The sequence below is a fragment of the Cyprinus carpio genome, chromosome B18, assembly GCF_018340385.1.
Source record: "Cyprinus carpio isolate SPL01 chromosome B18, ASM1834038v1, whole genome shotgun sequence".
NCBI classification, from domain to species: Eukaryota; Metazoa; Chordata; class Actinopteri; order Cypriniformes; family Cyprinidae; genus Cyprinus; species Cyprinus carpio.
In genome coordinates, this window is record NC_056614.1 from 1,176,096 (window position 1) to 1,197,743 (window position 21,648).

The 21,648-nt window shown below is 37.1% G+C and overlaps 1 protein-coding gene across 3 annotated transcripts in view; it reads right to left on the reverse strand.

Moving 5' to 3' along the window:
• The window catches only part of LOC109109395 (inhibitory synaptic factor 1-like), a 74,551-nt gene extending 54,663 nt beyond the window's left edge, over positions 1 to 19,888 (reverse strand). Inside the window, exons 1-3 of one of the 3 annotated variants that reach the window (XM_042743422.1) lie at positions 18,914 to 19,888; positions 18,438 to 18,725; positions 17,483 to 18,276 (exon numbers count right to left, since the gene is read on the reverse strand). In XM_042743422.1, the coding sequence (XP_042599356.1) occupies positions 17,483 to 17,626 (144 nt within the window). In that variant the 5' untranslated portion in view covers positions 17,627 to 18,276; positions 18,438 to 18,725; positions 18,914 to 19,888. Of the gene's footprint in view, positions 1 to 17,482 lie in introns of all 3 variants that reach the window. The other 2 variants (XM_042743421.1, XM_042743423.1) reach the window with 2 other exon arrangements.
• Positions 19,889 to 21,648: the final 1,760 nt, after the last annotated feature.

Here is a 21,648-nt window from a genome sequence, read left to right on the forward strand (position 1 = left end):
CCCCTTCTATAAATAACTGAAAACCATTATATTTAGCTAGTGAGAATACTAGTGTTCTAATAATTTTGACCACCTCTGTATATTGAAATAACAAATAATGATAACATGTAAAATACTATATTTATTTGCATCAGTCCAGTGTTTCAGTCCAGCATTTTTAGGCAACATTCCAAAACTGGCATAAAAATTGTTGAGTGAAACCCTGTTATCTATTTTAAAAATAAAAAAAGTAACTAAAAGTAACAGTCCACACTACTTGTTTCCCTGTTGTGAGCTTGAGCAGTTGGTTAAAGTGTTTCTCATGCACTTGTGTCGAGGTGAGGCTGAGGCTTGAAATGAACCCTGTTTAACTGGCTCCCATTACAACACTTGTACTCTGTTTGTCAGATTTCAGACAGGTTGCGTCTTTAACTAAAGCACAGAGGTTCAGTAACGTGATGTTTTTAACAACAGCAGCTCTTGGCATCACTGAAAAGTTAGTTTTTTCCCTCTCAAGGTTATTCAGCAGTGTTGTTCAGTCACAGATCAATACTACAGCCTTTGCTCGCCCAAGGTTTCCATAAATGAGCTTCTTTGTGAATGGAATAGCCGCTCATATCGATTCGGTTTGCTTGTTTTATGTGTGTGAGAAAAGTCTTGTCATTTTTGGCGACGAGTCTGACTGTCGCTCAAAACTGTTTTCTCTCTCTGTCGCCGCACATCCGTAATGGAAAAAAACAACAATATTGTTTTTGGGCAGGAAAACTTTTTTGGTTGTTGTGGTTGGTGTTTTTTTGCAGGAATTATATATTCAGCGCACAGACAGGTTTTGGTGAAAGAATTAGCGGGATAGCTTGTGTCTATCTAATTGCAGGATTTGCAGTTGTGATTGCATCATACGGATGTGCTTCACCTCAATCTACCCCCCCGCTGTCGCTAAACAAATATCCAGCACACCACACACTCAAAGTCAAAGCAACCTTGAGGACGCTGCTGGCCGATATTGCCACCTGTCAATCAAATCTTGCAGCATTAGAGACGAGGTGTCAGCGAGCTCCAGGAGCCAATCAGCTCCTTCGGCTGGACAATAATGACAAATGGATGTGTGTGGGCATATCTGATTTTTTGATTATCATTTTAGGGGTATTCGTTGTTTTTTTTTTTTTTTTTTATTATTATTATTATTATTATTATTAGAGACAGCAGAGAAGTGGAGGCCTCCATCCAAATAAAATGTATAATGTCAGCTGCATATTTTGAAACTCATTTACGGTGCACTGCGTGAAAAAACATTAAATTTGATACTATGAAGAAATCTGTTATTTCCTAAATTACATCTATCTAAAATAAAAATTACAAAATTAAAGTTTTTAGTTATTATTATTATTATTATTATTATTTTTTTTTTTTTTTTTTATTATTTTATTTAAGGTAAGTGGTTCCAACCTATTTATTTTAGCTACATTTAAATTAAAAAATTTAGATGACTAACTAACCATCAAATTTTTTTTCTTTTTTTTCTTTTTTTTCTTTTCAGTGCAGTTAACCACAGATCCGACTTGTATTGTTAACACACTGGATTTTTTGTATTTATAGTCTCCTGTCTTGCTATTCATACGAAGGGATCATGTATTTCCTCTCGTACAGTTACAGTTAACACAGCCATTATATTCCAGCAGTTTAATTTAGTGAGTGTTTGTGTCCCTGGTCTGTCCACTCGGGCGACATCATCCGTCAGGGTGAAACTCCCTGCAGGTGCGTCTTTAAGAGCACCAGGCTCTTTCTGAGCTGTCAGAAACACAGACACATTTTGTTTTCCTCTGCCGGAGGCATCAATTAGTGCTGCTGCAGAAAAGTGCTGGAGACACATCCACAACACGCTGGTGTTCAGAACGACCGCGAGACCGGTTTATGGCCAGGTAAAGCATGTATGAAAGACTTTCTCAAACAGACTCGCTTATGAACATTTTAATGAGTTAGCACAGCAGCATATGTATGAATGTGTATATATGTATTATATATATGTGTGTGTGTGTATGTGTGGAAAGGAAAGGAAAGGAAAGGAAAGGAAAGGAAAGGAAAGGAAAGGAAAGGAAAGGAAAGGAAAGGAAAGGAAAGGATGATTTTTAAAAATCGACTGACAACCCAGATCGTTCTGAATGCAGTGAAAACTTTCATATGATTTCTAGAGAAGATCTTCTGGAAAGAACAGAATGTGACGATCAGATCTCAGGGGCGTTTATCTGAAACTCAGTGTTCCTCGGTGAGCTGATGATGGTTCTGGTTTCTCATCTCATCTGCTTTCTAAACGAGTGAAATATGAGCAGAACATTGATCTCTGAGACACAGAAGATCAACAGAAACATCAGCAGAGATGCTGCAGCTTCTAATGCTGAACACATCTCAGCCATCAGTAAGCCAGCGATCACAGGCCGCTAATGAGGCTGTAGCACGTGCATATTACCTAAAACAAACAAAAACATCTAGTTTGCTTAAAACAATAGTCCGTACTGGCATTTCTAGAGCATTTCTGCACTAAAGCAAGAACCTGTTTTGTTTTAACACAGCGAGTGGAGAGCAGACGAGGAGACATTGACCTTTTTGGACTGATATGTTAAGTAGCAAGTCGCTTCTGTACTTGCTCTAGCAATCGGGTGAGATGATGATGTGGCACACATCAAAGCTCATTAAAACACACTTCCATTAGTCGGCAAATGTGAGCACATCACAGGACGCAGAATTCTCTACAGGACAGAGTGTGTTAATACTGCACAAAATCACATGTTTCCAAAGTTCACAAACCATCACTCAGACAAACAGCAGTAAAGCTCTTTTTTTTTTTTTTTTTTTTTTTTAATAATAATAATAATAACAATTGTTGTTTTGATGTTAATATACTACTAGAACAAATAGTAATATTATTCTTATTCTTATTATACTACTATATTATTATCATTATTAACTTTACAACAACAGCAATACTACTATTAACACTTTTACTACAACTAATACTAATAATAATGTCAAAATACTACTAATAATTATAGTAATAATAACTGGTATAAAACAGAATTGTAAGAAATATTATATAAATTACAGAATTATTATTATTATAAATTAGAACATCACAGCTTTTCACAAAATACAGATTTGCTTACATCTGATCAGTGACCTAGAAACAATGCCAGATCAGAAATATTTCTCGATATTCTATGATACAAAAACAAGTAATGGAAATAACTTTTAAAAAGTATAAACATAATAACAGACAGTATTTTAGTCCATTTAGCTCCCTTAAACGACACTGATATAGTTTAACTGGTGCAGTTTCAATCCCTTCATTAATATTTAGACATTTAAACCTAATGATCGACCTTGGATTTCCAGCCGAAAGTCGCAGTCATCCACCATTTCACTTATTGTCACGGCCCAGGCTTTTAGTCCAACGAGCTCCGGAATTAGTGGCTTTGCCCATTAGTCGTTTAATTGCTTCTGGACAAGTGACATGCATACAGAATTACAGACTGACTGAAGGGTCAAAGGGAATGAATGTATAGCAATTAATGAGACCGCGGCTCGACCAACCAGCAGCTCTCGCTAAAACCTTTCTTTCTAAAACAGAAACTACAGCAGATGAAGACCATCCATTTACACACATGCCTCTTTTAGCCACTGCTTACACACATTTTATCAGTTCATTCCCCGCAAGTCGAATGCATGAACTTGTTCTGCTGGTCAAACTATAGAAATGCTCAAACATTCAAGCTAAATATTATTGCAAATAATAAAATAAAATAAAATAATAAAATAAAATAAAATAAAATAAAATAAAATAAAATAAAATAAAATAAAATAAAATAAAATAAAATAAAATAAAATAAAATAAAAAATATTTTGCATGCAATTAAATATTTAATACATATTAAAAGCAAAATAAATGTAAATTAAGCATGTAACATCATTTTTCTGTATTTTTAAGTATTTATTTTACTCACATGTAAAAAAAAAAAAAAAGAAATATTGCATTATTCCACAAAAACTACAAAAAACCAAATGCAGAACAGTTATGGCCATTGAAAAGCCCATACTGGTCAAGCTTTATTGGCCACTTATTACTAATAAAGAGCACATTAAGATGCTAGTCTGACTCATTGACCAACTCAATGAAAAAGCTTCATCTTTCTGTCCTATTCTGTAGATTACAGTAGTTTATGTAATAATAATTGGGCAAATTGGCTTGGCTGTTTTCAGACTGCACTTGTCGAGTGTAGAGACACTGGCTGCAGGATTGACTTTTGACAGATGTTAGGAGAAGTTCAGAGAGGAATCTGTCTCATTTTCAGTAAATGAGCATGCTGTCAGAGCCGTGGCCAGCGCTGATGACTCACGGTTGAGTCGAGGACAGACGTGCTTCTTCACGTCACGGAGAGTAACATGAGAAAAACTCATCCGCTTAAACACAGATGTCAGCACTGCTCAGAGCAGGTGGTGATGTTTAGCAATATTTACTGCTGACATATTTTAAACTCTACACATTCCTTTTCAATTTACCATGTTGCTAAATTCATATGCGCAGGAGAAGGGATTAAATCTGTATTCATCAATAAACAGTTTTACATTTGTGCATTAATTATCACTGTTTTAATTTTCAGTCACAACTTTTGTTTAGCTTTTTTTTTTATTTGCAATTGTTATAGCTCTAGAAAGCGCATTAAATTCAACCTTCAATCATTAAATATAATGTACTCTAAAAATACTGTACTTCAATAAACATTTTACATTAATCAACATTTACATTCACCTAATGAACTTAATTTCTATTATTTAATCTTGTCCCTTATGTCTATATTATTTACAATTAAATATAATTAAATTATACTGTAATTTTGTCTTCTTCTTTCTTTTTAATTTAAACAATAAAAGTAGTAAATAACAATCAAAACTATTTATAGTTGTAAAAAGCATATTAAAATTGACTCTGACTATTCAAATTTTACTGTAAAATACTGTACTTCAGTAAATAATTATACATTCATGCATTTATTGCATTTAAAATTTCACTCGATGAATCTAACTTATTTAACCCTGTACTTTTTTTTTGTTTATCAGTCTTTAGATTTAATCATTATAAAGTTTTACTGTAATTTTGACTTTTACCTTCCTTTTAATAAAAGGTAAATAAAAAATAAAAACAGCAACACAACAGCAATATTGTTTTTGCAAAGCACTGATCTTATATATATATATATATATATATATATATATATATATATATATATATATATATATCATTCTTGAAATTAATATTTTATTTATTTATTTATTTATTTATTTATTTTTACATCACAGTGTCACGTTGATTACAGTTTCAGCTAATTTTCAGTTTTAAACAGGATTTTGGATGGCAGACTTTTTCAGCAGCCTCGGGTGAATGGACTGATGCTATATGTTCCAAGCCAGTGCAGGATTGTAATATTTTAACATGATTTTTCAAACCAATGTTCGATTGTCACTCAACATTGATATAAAACTGCAAATCTGCCGTTTCATGATTCAACCTCATGTGACCACAAATTGGTCCAAAACATCCATGTAGAGCACATTAATCTCGTCCACCTCGTTCCATTCGCACAGATGTAATAAAAGACTCTAACAGCCGATTGAGAGGCTTTAAAGGTTAAAGGCTGCCTTTGGCCTGCTGCTTAAGCTCTGGCTGTTACAGTTCATTCTATCAGCAGCTACATTATGAGATCATTGCAAACTGGGTCACACTGTAATATCGCAGTGCTGAGATGGATGCTGTTCATCCGCGCTGGTTTCAAGAAAGCGTGTTATTTTCAAGGACATCATGTTATCGTATACAGTCATGCATGTCATCGTACGTGATGCACGCTCAGAGACTGCGGTCAGACCCTGTTGTAGTTAAGGCTGATAAAAGCTCTCTGTGTGCTAAGCATGCTTGAGAAACAATTAGCTCATGTAAAGAGTCAGTCTGCCATTTCTCACCCCATTAAGTTCAGCCCAGTGGTTTAATTCATAGCACAAAGATGCGCCAGGACCCGTCCCATGCACGACCATCAGAGCGACTGCTGTGACCGACCAGAGCCGTTTCACATGCCATCATCAGCCTGGCCAGCGAAAGAGAGACGGGAGACAGTCGAGGCGTTATCGCTGTCAATGCATGTGGAGGAAATGTGACTCAATGCATCGCTATCCTCTGCACTCGCAGATACTGTATGTCTGAGGTCCTGTTTAATAAGGCAAAAAGCTGAAGCTCCAAAGACGCTGGCAGATTTTGCAGGCATATTTTTATAAGCACTCGGGTAAAACAAGAGTTTCAGAAAACAAACCCAGCAATCTTTAGGAAAGGATTGCATCATTTCACAACAAACGTCATTGTGAATATAATACTGTATAGGGGTGTTTACAGTACGTCAGGAATACCTAAACATAAAACTATGCCATTATTTAGTCACTTTAATGTTATTGCAAAGCCACTGTTCAATGAGGCGGGGCACCTACGATGCTCCAAAAAATAAAAAAACACTTTACATCACAGTGTCACGTTGATTTACAGTTTCAGCTAATTTTCAGTTTTAAACAGGATTTGGATGGCAGGGGACTTTTTCAGAAGGCCTCGGTGAATGGACTGAATGCTACTATGTTCCAAGCCAGTGCAGGAGGAATTTGTAATATTTTAACATGATTTTTCAACCAATGTTCGATTGTCACTCAACATTGATATAAAACTGCAAATCTGCCGTTTCACATGGATTCAACCTCATGTGACCACAAATTGGTCCAAAACATCCATGTATGAGCACATTAATCTCGTCCACCTCGTTCCATTCGCACAGAGTCCATAAAAAGAGACTCTAACAGCCGATTGAGAGGCTTTAAAGGTTAAAGGCTGCCTTTGGCCTGCTGCTTAAGCTCTGGCTGTTACAGTTCATTCTATCAGCAGCTACATTATGAGATCATTGCAAACTGGGGTCACACTGTAATATCGCAGTGCTGAGATGGATGCTGTTCATCCGCGCTGGTTTCAAGAAAGCGTGTTATTTTCAAGGACATCATCGCGTATACAGTCATGCATGTCATCGTACGTGATGCACGCTCAGAGACTGCGGTCAGACCCTGTTGTAGTTAAGGCTGATAAAAGCTCTCTGTGTGCTAAGCATGCTTGAGAAACAATTAGCTCATGTAAAAGAAGTCAGTCTGCCATTTCTCACCCATTAAGTTCAGCCCAGTGGTTTAATTCATAGCACAAAGATGCGCCAGGACCCGTCCCATGCACGACCATCAGAGCGACTGCTGTGACCGACCAGAGCCGTTTCACATGCCATCATCAGCCTGGCCAGCGAAAGAGAGACGGGAGACAGTCGAGGCGTTTATCGCTGTCAATGCATGTGGAGGAAATGTGACTCAATGCATCGCTATCCTCTGCACTCGCAGATACTGTATGTCTGAGGTCCTGTTTAATAAGGCAAAAAAGCTGAAGCTCCAAAGACGCTGGCAGATTTTGCAGGCATATTTTTATAAGCCACTCGGGTAAAACAAGAGTTTCAGAAAACAAACCCAGCAATCTTTAGGAAAGGATTGCATCATTTCACAACAAACGTCATTGTGAATATAATACTGTATAGGGGTGTTACAGTACGTCAGGAATACCTAAACATAAAACTATGCCATTATTTAGTCACTTTAATGTTATTTCAAAGCCACTGTTCAATGAGGGGCAACTACGATGCTCCAAAAAATACAAAAACACAATAAAAGCAGAATAAAACAAGCGAGTTAAGCTTAAGTTTTACAGCTTTAAAGGTTCAGTGCAATTTAAGCTTAGAATTTTTTGACATAATGTTGATTATTTTACAACTGTCTTACAATAAGGCCCCTTTTTGGAGAATATAAAAGCAGAAATGCTAACCTTATGACTGTTAAGTCATTTGCATTAATTATGTCACAAAGTTGCTTTTTTTCAGCAGTAAAGTGTTTAAATAATTACACTTAATCAACAGAATTAGTGGCAGAATTTGATTATACTACAGACATTAATTGTCTTAAAAATATATATATATATATATAAATCAAAAGGTTTGGTAAATAACACAGTGAGGTACTTAAAATGAGGCCAATTTTTGGAGGATATTAAAACCGAACTTCATAAAGTTGTAAAAGTTGTTATACAGTGTAACTTCTGTTCAAATGTTTGCATTTTTGAGCTCAGAAACAGTTAAAATAATTATTTTACAGTTGTTTTAGTGTTTGATGTTGCTGTTGTTATGCAAAAAAAAGATATAAAACTGGACAACTGTGCACAGAAAATAACAGTAAGCAATTACTTATTTAGATTTTATATTTATATGTATAATTTACGTTTTTACATTTACAGATTGGTCCCTTTCACTTCCATTGTAAGTTCCTCACTGTAACCCAAAATTATTATAAATATAGAAAAGCAGGCAGGCACAAGTGGATTTTTTTAAAAAATATTCTGAAAAATATAGAGTATGATATGAGTTTTAGAGTGTTGTATTATTCATATGTGTAGTTTTTTTAATGTTCTACTCTTGTGTTTTACTGAAAAAGAAGCAGTGCATACAGGCTTGGAATCGACATAAGAGTAAATGATGACACACTTTTCATTTTTAAGTGAACTATTCCATTTAACTCAACTGAAAATTTTTGCCTCAGCATCCGGAAGCCTCTAATGGCCACTAAAGATGGAGGACATGGTGTGAGCCAAAGTGTGAGCTAATCCATGGCTTTCTCCAGCATCAGCACCACCTTGAAGAGTCTGGAGAAGGGTGTGATGAAGCTGGAAGCTCACAGCGTTTGGTGGTTGGTCAGTTTTCACCCAAAAACCTTTCCAAACAGGCTGCTGAAATCAGACTCGAATAATAAATCACTGCTTCGTCATCATCATCAGACCATCTCTCTCTGAAGACCGGCTGATGCGCTCCTTCCTGAGGTGACACTCATTAATTTAAGAAATTAATCTGAGTGAAGGAAATGAGGTCAAGAGAAAATGGAAATGGGTCTTTGAAAGAGGGTAAAGTAAGATGAAGGGACAGAGCCAGTGTTTGGCTGGATGCTTTGGTTTCTGATTTCTCCTGCCCGGTTGGCCGAGCCGCAGCGAGAGAGAGCCACCGTTAACAAGCTCCTGGCTTCACCAAAGCCTCCCCGTAATCTCCAGCAAATTGAGTCTGCTGCTGCCTGCTGGGAAACCGCTTTGGATCAACACCATCCAAAGAGAACCAGTAAACAGGTCCGGCTCTTTTAGAGCAAGTAACGGGTTTTGAGAGTTAGAAAACACTGAGTAAAGGCCCGTCCACACAACGGTAACTATATCACCATCAGAACTGGGTAGTAACTGATTACATGTCATCTGGATTACATAATCAGATTCCTAAATTGGTTACACTTTATTTTAAGGTGTCATTTTTACAGTGTAATTATACATTTAAGTACTATTATTTAATATAATATTAAATTATAATAGTAATATTAATTGACTAGTATGTAGTATATGGTTAGGTTTAGGATTACGGTTACTTGCATGCAATTATGTATAATTTAATGTTATTATAATAGTAAGTACATGTAACGTGTAACAAGGACACCCTATAATAAAGTGTTACCCAAACATTAAGTACTTGTTATCAGGTTATATTACGTTTTAAAATATGCATAATTTATGGCATCAAAAATGGTTTATTGTTAATAAATAAATAAGTAAATAAATAAATAAATAAATAAATAAATAAATAAATAAATAGTGCAGCTCCATTGATTTATTTTAAAATGATTTAGATTTAGTTTATTATTATTATTATTTATTATTATTATTATTATTATTATTTAGTATTTATTATTATTTATTATTATATTTATTTATTTATTTATTTATTTATTTATTTATTTTTGTTAGTTTCTCATGAACTTAAAAAATCACCAGGTGCTTTAGTTTGCGATTAAGTTGATATTTAAGACACAACTACACAAAGTGACGTGAAAGCAGAAAGCAGCAAGTTTGGGTATTCAAGATTGCTCAACCATAATCTTTTGTTGTCCTGTCAACTAATGAAATCTATAATCATTATATAGTCAGTAGCATTATACATCGAGCGAAGTTAGGGTTTGGGCTGTGACCAAGAACATATGCTTTTGGTTCTGAATCAATGTAAAGATGTCTTGTGAAGCATCTGAAGGAATCTGTCTGATCACAGCGCCTCTAGTGGATACGGTCCTGCCGGCAGGAAGCTGTGTCGGGGCAGACAGAGTAAACAGTCCCAGCGAGAGCGCAGCAGGCTTTGATTCGGGGTTTAAGCCCCCTGTGGTTTCCTCCGCGACCCGACTGATCCTGTCACACTCTCTCTGTCTGTCTGTGAGAGTGAGACGGCGTCTCATCACACACTTCATCACTGCTGCTATCTCTCCTCCCATCATTCTCTCTCTCTCTCTCTCTGTCTCTCTCTCTCTCTCTCTCTCTCTCTCTCTCTCCGCCTGTCTAATGCTGTGTATCTGTTTTCAGATGTTTGATACATCACCGGAATAGAATAAAATGTGAAGCTTGTCATTTCTGTGCTAAAAATGTGCTTCATGTGGATACATCAAAATATACTGCTTTTATTGAAGTAAAAAAAAAAAAAAAATCCATTTAATATGACTAAATCAGTGTCATTACAGTATCACTGATATAACATTATAGTTTTGTTAATATTTTGAATTAGATTTTCATCTTTGTATTCTGTTCTGGTTTAATTTTAGTTGTGCATTTTTGTCATTTTATTTATTTACTTATTTATTTATGTAGATTTTTACGAAGTTTCATTAGGTTTTAGTTTTAGTATGTTAAATTAAAACTGAGATTTTTTAATGGTTTTATTTTTATATTTGGTAAATTATAATCACCCTTGACAAAATGAATCCTGCTAAATAGCAAGAGTAATGTTAAGAGTCAAGAATGAAATACAGTAGCTTCCTAAGGTCACAACTGTTCTGCTGGGACTTTACCATTATTTATGTTTAATATTTTAACTTTTTACTTTAAATTGCATATACATACATACATATATATATATATATATATATATATATATATATATATATATATATTATATATATATATATAACAAATAAACAAACAAACTTGCTTGGTCTAAACTGACTTTCATTTTCAAGTCCTGTCCTACATCATCTCTCATATTAAATAATCTATTTCATAAATATGTCAGATTAAAAATGGGACGCCACTGACATTCTGTTACTGTAAAGCTTTTCAACTGTACAGGCTGTGTGTGGCATTGAAGAGGTATTGGCCTGCGGCACTGTCTTTACAGATGGGACTGATGATGTTTGATCAGGGGAGCTTCAGTGAAGTCATTACTGACTCCTTTGGCTTGATTGTGCCTTAAAAGAGCTATAGATCTCTATAAGGATCCAACATGACCGTTGCATCTGTTGGGAACAGATATGTGATGCATATATGCAGCGTGATCATGTTAGAAGGAATAGTGCACCTAAAATGAAAATTATGTCATTATTTATTCACTCTTATGTCAACTTTCTTGCATGAAACAAAAAGGAGAAATGTGTGTGAAAAATTGTGTTTGTGTGTGCGTTGGGTAATGTGTGTAGTCAATTAACATATTTCTGCAGTCATTAAAAAAAAAAAAAAAAAAAATTGTATATCATAGCCCAGCTACTTTAAACTGATTGATCACATTCTAGGGTTACTAGCTTATGCATAAAATGCAAAAAAAAAAAAAAAAAAAAAAAAAAAATCCAAATAAAAAATCCTTATACAACATTGCTAGATACAAATATAAAAGACAAAAAAAAAAAAAAAAAAATACAACCATCAACGTATTTCAAAATTGCTACTTTTTTGTAAAATATATCATCAAATTTTTATATTAGTGCTTCCGGTATTACAACATTAATATTGTAGCTCAATCGTAACATTTGAACTTTTAATTTAGTGCAATGTTTTGTCACTGCAACATTTTAGTGTAATTTTCACTAACAACTGCAATTAGATTTATATTGTATACCCAAGTTCACTCTTATCCCACAAAAGTACTATAAAGACATCATGAAAAGAAACTGGCATGTTTGTGTCATGATCAGAACAACAGTTGTTATTGACTTATAATCTATCCCTTTATTAACCTTCTAACTGAATCAGTGAGTTGAATTCAATGCCGAATCTGTAAGATTCATGAATCAGTCATTCAGACTAATATATTATATATTAGTATTGGCACAATACTGCTATTTTAAGCAACTTTTTTTGTTGTTGTTATTTTTTTTCGAAGCCAGAAATATATTATGCTGTAAAACAACTGGTTATATAATAAATAATGCATGTGTATGAGCTGACATTCTCTTGATTTATAGGTGAAGGTGCAGTAACTCTGATTGTAATTTCTCTAATGACAACAATCATGATCAATAATGATGGTAAAAAAAATTTATAACTGTAATAATCAGTTTAAACATCATGCAGCATGGCCATTTTTTTTTTTTTGACTAAAACTGGTTTAATTGGCTGACTGTGAAACAGATAAATAAATAAATAAATAAATAAATAAATAAATAAATAAATAAATAAAAAAACAACAACGTCAAGCTTTTATTTTGGCGGAAAACTGCAGCAAAGCCTCTTAAGTGTATATGGCAGCAGGTGTACGAACGTTAATCCTCTGTTAATCATCTGTTCACAAAAAAGATGAAAAGTATGCAAATTACCAAAATAAAGCACAACTGATGCACATTACATTCCCAAGTGCATCTCACAGCACATGAAAAGATGGAGTTTGCAGCATTTACTGCGAACCGAGGCTTTCTGCTCACATGTACATGAAAAGAAAGCGCAATTGGTACCAGTGTATCATTACTGCAGAACATGAATACTGAAACAATTTTAAATATTTAGAATTGATGTGAATAGAAAAAAAAAAAAATATATATATATATATATATTTATGATGCTTTTGCATCCTTTTTGAAGCTTGAGAGCTTCAGTCCTAATTCATCGTAATTGAAAAAAAAAAGGCAATGCAATAGTTATGTAAGCACTTTGTTAACATGCATTCTTGAAAATCCCTACTTTTTGTTTAAAATAAAAAGAAAAATAAAAGGAAAGAAAGAAAAGAATATCGTACAAGTTTTGAGTGACTCCGCTCAAGTGTGAATGAATGATGACAGAATGTTCATTTTGGGGCAAACGATTCCTTTAATGCACTGCTTCCCAAACCTCTCCTGGAGGACCCCCTGCCCTGCACATTTTCTGTCTCCCTAATCAGACACACCCAATTTAGTTCTTGCAGTCTCTACTAACGAGCTGATGAGTGGAATCATGTGTGTTAGATAAGGGAGACATACAAAAAGTGGCGGGCGGCCTCCAGGACAGGTTTGGGAAGCACTGCTTTATTAATGAGTCGTCTCATTATTTTAGTGAGGACATTAGAAGAGGCCGAGCAGTTTGGTCTGAAATCTCAACTTTCAGAAAGCCGTTTTGCCGTTGCATCACTCCCTCTGCTTCTGTGTGATAAACCAATCTCTCAAATTACTGAGCTCAGACACTTAACCGAGCTGCAGACACTGCACTGGAGCAAAGATAAGTACTCTTTGTCCAAATGACACTCGTCCCTCTCATTACATGCTGTGAGACACAGTCTCCTCTCCGTATTGTGTCTTTCGGTCGCCGTCTACTTCCTCTCTCTCTCGTTCCTCTCTAGAAAAAATGGCGCTTTTTTCACTCTCTTCTGACACTTCATTTCAAGCATTTTTTTTTGTATTTTCTGGCAATCCATAGACAACTTGTGTGGGACTGTTATGCATCTGGGGCGTTTAACCGTAATGGGAGTGTTTATGTTATCGATAGTTTTTGCATGTTGCTCTCCACGCCACAGAGAATTCGGAAACCAATCGGCTCGCTGAGGACAGCGGCAGTGAATCGACTCACTAATGAAACATATTGATCATCAAATTCAGCACAACAACTAGCTGACTCCAGGGGGAGCGCTGTCTGTTTCAATCAGAATGATAATGCTACGCTTAAACAAAGGCCCAAAAAACTCTTGCATGTGGAGCGTGATCTTATAACAATATTGTGAATAATATAATGTGCTTAACACGTATAGATGTTTAATCCAAATCAATTTACAGTAGGGCATTTTCAATGAGTCCCTTTGGAACCGCTATGGGTTAAGTGGTTTGCTCAAGTACACAATGGCGGTAGAACAGAAACAGGGTCTATAGTTAATGGATCACCTCTAAGTGGGATCAAACCTGCTGATTTATGGTTAAAAGCCTGCATGAGGATACCAGTAAGTGCCTTAAATTTATCAAGACAAGCACCAGAATTGGCGTGCGTATAGAAATTGATTTAACAATGATATATTGCACCAATCAATCAATCAAATAAATAAATAAATAAATAAATATTGCTTTAAGTTTCATTTTGTTAACCTTAGTAAATTAAAGAAACAACAAATATACTACATTTTAAAAGCATTTATTAATCTGGGTTAATGTGAATATATAAAATTGTTGATAATGTTTATTTGTAATACATGCTATTTAATTTATTCAACTAAAAAAAAAAATATATATATAAAATTGTTGATAATGTTTATTTGTAATATATATATGATATATATATATATATATATATATATATATATACAGGCTATTTAATTTATTCAACTAAAAAAAAAAATATATATATAAATGCATTAGTATATTTAAAAATGAATATTTAACCTATTGTAGATCAGGGTTGCACAAGTTAACTAAAACTAATGTTAACTGAAATAAAATATGAAAATGCTTTTTATTTTGGCCATTTCGGCAACATTTCTCAATTAAATTAAGTTTAATTTGATATACTTAAATAGCCAAATAAATAAATAAATAGTAATAATAAATAAATAAATAAAATGCAGACAAAAACTACTAAGAATGACAAAACTTCATCACTAAAAGTGTAAAAAGTGTAAAAAATTCAAAATGTTTATAAATATTGTTGTAGTATGTAGTTGTTTCTCACTGATACTAAAATAACCTACATTAAATGCTGCAAATGTATTGTTCATTCTTGTTCAACATATGTTGCCTTATTGTACCTAATCTCTAACTGCACAGTTATTGTTTGAAATGTCAATCATCCACTGACACGTCTAAATTAGGTCAGTCCAGTTAAGTCATCTTCTGTCCATCGTGTCGCTTCAAACTCGCATGACCTTTTTAATAAAAGTTATTAGCTATTATTAAAATGTCAAACAGTGATCACGAGCTGTCAAGTTTGGCTCTAATTTAAGTTTAGCTCTAATTTAGGAAAACTTTTTCCTTCAGTCATGTCTTATTTCATCTAGTGCACCAATGCTGCTCCCTCCCCTCCAAAAAAAAAAAATTAAAATGCATTGCTGCCTTTATTTTTAATGCAACCCGGGCTACGTAAACCATTCCTTTTCTATACACTATGTCTCCTACTCGAACGTCAGAGGAAAGAGAATGACAGCATTTCCCTCAGCGTTTGTTTGCAAGGATGATCTTAGCCTGCAGCGGTTAGCATTAATTAAAAAGTGCAGCAGCAAAAGCTTGGAGGGTTGAATTTGAGTTTGAGCGGATGGGAGGAGATGCGAAAAGACTTGACTCGTGCGAGATGCTTAATTCCTGCAGAATGACTGAATAACTGATGACTAATTCAGAGCAGTTAGTGCCATTTTATGTAAGTTACTGGTAGCGTTACATAAGTCTTTTCTATCTCAGCACAAACTTGGAGTACTTTGAAGTCAAACAGGGTTAAAGGGTATAAACAAACAGACATATGACTTAAACACCAAGAGCATCAATTCTCTGCGGCCTATGAGGGGTAGAGATGGTTTAACTGTAACCGTTTTGATCTAACGGGAAGAAAAGCAAATGTCTCTGCTAGCAAAACTACCTGTACTTGCTGATGTGTCAGAACAACAAACACACACACGTTTGTCTTTCTATCACGGTGGGGACTTTCCTTTAACATCTACTGTTTTTATACAGAGCTGATGTTATTTTCTACCCCCTAGAAACTTTTCTACATTTGAGTAGGTTAATTAAGATGCTATTTTGTATGTTTACTAAGCAATTTTTCTCTTAAGGACCACTGGATATCTCAAAATGTATGTGACTTCAGGTTTACAGTCCTTATGGGGACATTCAGTCCTCACAATGTTGGCAAAACCTCTCACACACACACACACTCAGGCAGAGTCTGCAGTCTCATGACGTGTGATGTGACCCCATTACTGCGCACCCCTGAAGTATCGTTGAGCATTGAGTGTCATCCATCAGTTAGTCCTCTAAAACAGCCAAAAGAATTAAAGATTTTATCCGACATTCGCGATCTACACATCTTCCCCCGGACTGATCATCAGTGCTCCTTAATGTAAAGCTCTACAGCCTTCTCATATTCTCCAACACACACTCTCTCCGTTCAGAATGCATACTCGTCTCAGAGTTTTTTACTTTATTTTTAGCCTGATCCATATGTAGAGTGGGCGTAGAGTCGTTTACCGGGCTACGCCGAGTCCTGGTGTTTATAAATAGCTGGAGCGAGCATTATTCCCACATCATCAATCACATTGGGGCACGAGGGAGAGACTCAAGGGGGTAGTTCTCCATGCCACACGGTCTGGAGGTGTGAGCTGGATGGGCTAATCTGGAGGGGAACAGATGCCGGTGGCCGGGGAGCTCGAAGGATGACGGATGGTTCGGGAAGGGTGAATTTTAGCTGGTGTGCTAGCGAGAGTGAACTGAAATATTTATTGTCCATATGGAGAGGGAGAGAAAGTAAAGAGTTCATTATTTTCTCTCGTGCATGCGCAGACTTATTCCCTTTTCAACAATTTCTGGCCTGTTTCTGCACATGAATCTATTCAGCTGAAATATGACATTGACGCAGACACACACTTGACACACGTCTTTTTTCTATGCCATCAGCTCACTCCCAAACACAGAGCAAGGAACACACACACACACACACACACACACACACACACACACACACACACACACACACAGTGGAATCTTTTCATCTTGTAACCATGGCACTTGCTAGAATACAGTAGGAATCCAGAACTATTGCATTGCCAAGCTCGACTCCTACCTTGCACACCTCTTTCCCTTCTTCTCTGCCTCTCACTTTTGTGTTCCCTTTCTATTTTTCTCACTCTGTATACGTTCACACCATCATTTGGCATCCATGCACTGGAAAAGTGCACCTTGCCTTGGATAAAATAGATAAACCCCTCTCTTTTGGTTCTCAAGGTGGTAAAAATCTCAGGTTAAGGCCGCTTGCTTTGGTTTCTTAGTGTAATGAGGCTACATTGACTCCCCACCTGCTTCAACCTGCCAGTCCAAACTAGAAAACATTCATTATTTATCTCCTGCCGGAGAAACCAGTCACCTGCAGTCCAAACCAAATCGACAGTAGAAGGCAAGCAAACCTTACCTCCCGCAGTTCATGTGCCACATCTTTCAGCTCCTTGAGGATTCCTTCCAGCTGCTCAATCACCATCTTCATGTGGCTGCGGATCTGTTCTCTCTGACTGGGGGTCTCAGAGGGTTCCCGGGCTGGAGCTCCGCTCTGGGACATCCTTCACAGGCTGCTCACGGGCCGGGGTGCGGAGCGCTGAGGGCAGGGGCGAGCCGAGCCACGATCCATGTCTGGGGCCTCCGGGAGCCGCAGTGCTACTGATCCGATCTGGGGCTCGGGCCACACGGGAAGGGTTCAACATCTTAAATACACCTGGGCAGCCGAGAGACCTCGCTGGGTCTGGGGTCAAGCCTCCTCTTGCTGTGTACAGCAGGGCATCTCAGGACAGACGCGACTGGAACGGAAGGTGCCGGAATCATTGAAGGATGCTTAGGCTGTTAGATCCAAGAACACACACCGAACTCCAGGATGAAGAAGTGAAATGCGCAAGAAGCGTGACTCATTTCACCCTAGAATGTGTTTAGTTTGCATGGAGAGTCCTTAGATGTAACTTTGGACAGAAAGCGGTTAGCTATGAAGCAGAATTCTTCTCTTCCATGAAGACATGGCAAGGAGAGTTGCACGAGTGACTGATCCACGTAAAATCCAATCCAGAAACAAAAAGGAAACTCCCAAAGATGCTTTTCCTGCGAAGAGCTACTTTGTTTTAGATCTGCAACATTTGTCTTTTTCTTGTGTTCGGAGTAAAAAAAAAAAAAAGTCAAACCAAAAGGTGAAATATTCCAACTTCAGTTGTCCTTGAGTTGGATCTGGAAGAAAAGGAGAGAGAGAGGGTGTAAATTCAGCCAAAAAGCCAGAGCGATTTTATGTGCTTGTTTTTCCTCGTTCATTTGTGTGTGTCTGAAACATTAAACCAAGGCAACGGACGTGATGCTTTCAGAGCTATTGCCAAAATTGCAACTACACTTACAATAAGTGTTATGATGAACGTTTCACACGTAATCCCCCGAGGGGCGTCAGATGGAATGACGCATCCTTTCCTCCGGGTCAGAGAGACATTTCTCACCCATTTTGTTAAATGGCTGGAAAAGACGGATCTCAATCTAGTTTCCTTCGATTACGGGTGAAATCCAGTTGTTAGCCTTTCTTCAAAAGCCATCAGAGAAGGTAAATTCCATGTATTTTGCTCCAGGAAGAATTGGAAGAGAATAAAAGAGGAGAACTTGACCCTTCAAGGCGCAGCAAAAAGAGACAACACCTGGAAAGACAGGGAGAGCAGTTTCTCTGTTTATCTGGTAACGTCTCTCTTCCTGTCATTTTTTCTCTCTCCCATGTTCAATTTTCTCAAACACATATCTTGATGTTCAAGCTTCGGTTTACTACACCAAATCAATTACAGACAGCAAAGAGAGACCAAGAAGAGCAGATACAAATGAACACGCTCACCAAATTGAATCCCACCAGCCACCGTGGAAATACACTTCATATGACAGTGGACTCTGGCACGCTTTCTCGCTCTCACCTCTCCCCTGGTCAGTGGCAGAAAGTGCGTGCAGGTTTGCCTTTCCTTTCTCCTGAAGAACGACAGGAATACAGTTTTCGGCTCGGCTGAGCTCGGCTCATCCTTCCCGTTTTGTTGCGGCGTCAGTCACCATCACACACGTCGTATTCCTCCCGATCACCCCCACTTCTCTCTCTCGCCCGTTCCCACACACAATCCCACTCTTTTATGTCTTTCCTTTCAGCGTACGTCCAGCCACACTCACCCACTGTGAGTTCATTCAGAGCTGTCCTTCAGAGAGAAAGTGAAGCAGCAGCGGAGGAGGAGGAGGAGGAGGAGTGAGGGAGGAGGTGGTGGATGAAAGACTGGCCCTGGTTCCCCTCTTTTCGAGCCCGCGGCAGCCTTGGCTTCTCCACTCCTGCTTAGAATCCTGGAAGTCCTCAGATGCTCTTGTTGCTGCGGCGACCGTTTCCGCCTCGCATTCCGTCTCTCGGCCGTGGAGCAGACACCTTCTGTCGCCGTGACGACAGCCTCTGACTGAGGGAGGGATGCTGCCTTTGCCTCTGATTCTAAACCCTGTGGATCCACACGGACTCTGATCGCCCTCTCTCTCTCTCTCTCTCTCTCTCTCTCTCTCTCTCTCTCTCTCTCAGTCCCTCCTGCCAGATGGAGGGGGACGAGGCTGGAGTTTATAGACAGGCTTTGGCTGCTAGTGAAGACGGCTCTCTCTCTGGCTCTGAGGGGGGAGGGAAGAGGAACTGTGAGGTTTAAAGAGACAGTAGCGAGCTTCAAACTGTATCTCTTTTATGTGTCTTCTTCTGTTTATTCATAGCACTCCATTTTATTTGTGGGTGCCTGTAACCCTTCACCCAATATAAAAAGTTATAGTTTTTCATGAAAATGTCATTGTATCATCATCAAATGTTGCAAAATTGCACTAGATACAAAGACTTGTTTCCCACATTTTCTATTTTCATTTTTCTTTTAAGAACACATCTAAGAAGTATATGATGATATGATATATAAAGCTATATTCTCTACAAATAAATATTTTAGAAATAGTGACACCAAATAGTTTTTAATATTACATTTAATTACTTTATTATTTATTTTATTTTTCACTTATAATTTATTGTGAATTCAAGGTAGATAATTTTTTTCTTGTTTTAAAGATATTTAAATATTTGTTAACAATTAACACTTATTCACTAAGATTTAAATTCACTCCTAATTGTATTTGCTGTAGTAGTTATGTTTAGGGTTATGGGATTTACATAGAGTCATGCATGTTCTCTATAAGTACTAATGAACAGCCAATATGCTATTAATGCACATGCTAATATGCAACTAGCTAATAGTGTTCCCTAATCTAAAGTGCTACCAGATATTTTTATTGAAAAACAAAACAAAACACAAAAATGGGAGGGTTACTGTAATGTGATATTCGTTCATCACTCACAGGATCTGACAAATTGAGAAAATGATGCAGAGTAAAATATTCCCTTTTGTATCATCCTCTTTGATCAATAAAACATTTTCCCCTTCATAAACTCAGCACACTAATACAACGTGCGCACTTGGCTTCAAACATATGTTTAGCTGTGTGTTTTCAGAGCACTGTATTGACTTTGCTCTTATTTCTTTGTATTTTTTCTTCTCCATAAATTTCCGCAACCAATTAAACTCAAACCACTTTGTGTAATGACTCAATTCAAACTGTTTTGCATATCATTTCAGTCTAGAAATGTGAACTCGTCGTATTTGCATATGCATTTTGACTGGTCACTTCCCTCACATCAATTTACATACAGAATTCTGATTGGTCATTTCTTTCTTGCATCTGTTTCACCATCTGTCCAGCAATGAGAAAAGCCTGAAACCTAAACTTACCTGTAGAAGCTTACCTATCATACTGCCTCGCAAAGGCCAATATTCCCTTCAGGAAATGCAAATCTAGTTATGAGTTTATTGTGCATTTAGATGTGGCTTAATTAAGGGCTATTGATCTACAGCTGTGAAGAGTGATGGCTGAATTCTCCGTTTACAAAAGCAAATGTGTCCCAAAGGCAATGTGCTCGGCGTATGTGTGAAATAAGATTATCTATAATGCTCCAGGTGCTTGAATTCGCTTATACGTAAAGCGCTGTGTGTGTGTGGGTCTGTGTCGGTGGAGGCTGATGTGGCATTATTCTCACAGATCCATGTAGAAGCGTGTAGGCTTGGAGGAACGGTTGCATTGCACTGAAAGATGTCCTTGTGATATGCCTTTAAAAGTCATAGATCACTGCAAACTCTCTTAAACACCTTTACAGCCCTGTTTAGTGTAATTTGGTGTCTAATGAACATCGAAAACAGAGTGCATTCATAAGAATCGTCGACAGACATGATCAGCGTTTGACTGCCGTCGTACCCCCTCCTGCTGCGATGATATTTCTTTAACGCTAAGGTCATTCTGACTGCTGGTTTTTACTAGCCGAGCTGGAGAGAGGCCAAGGAAATATCAGCCCCACTTAATATTTCCATCCTGGATTTATTGCACCTGGCCCGATTATGGAGAAGTTTTATAGAATGCAATATTTTTCTAGCAGGGCCGCACGCTCGTGCTTTCACAGGTGTACCTCCAGAGGAAATCACTCAGGTAATGTGGTACTACAGAGAGAGGGCGAGGAAATAAAGAGAG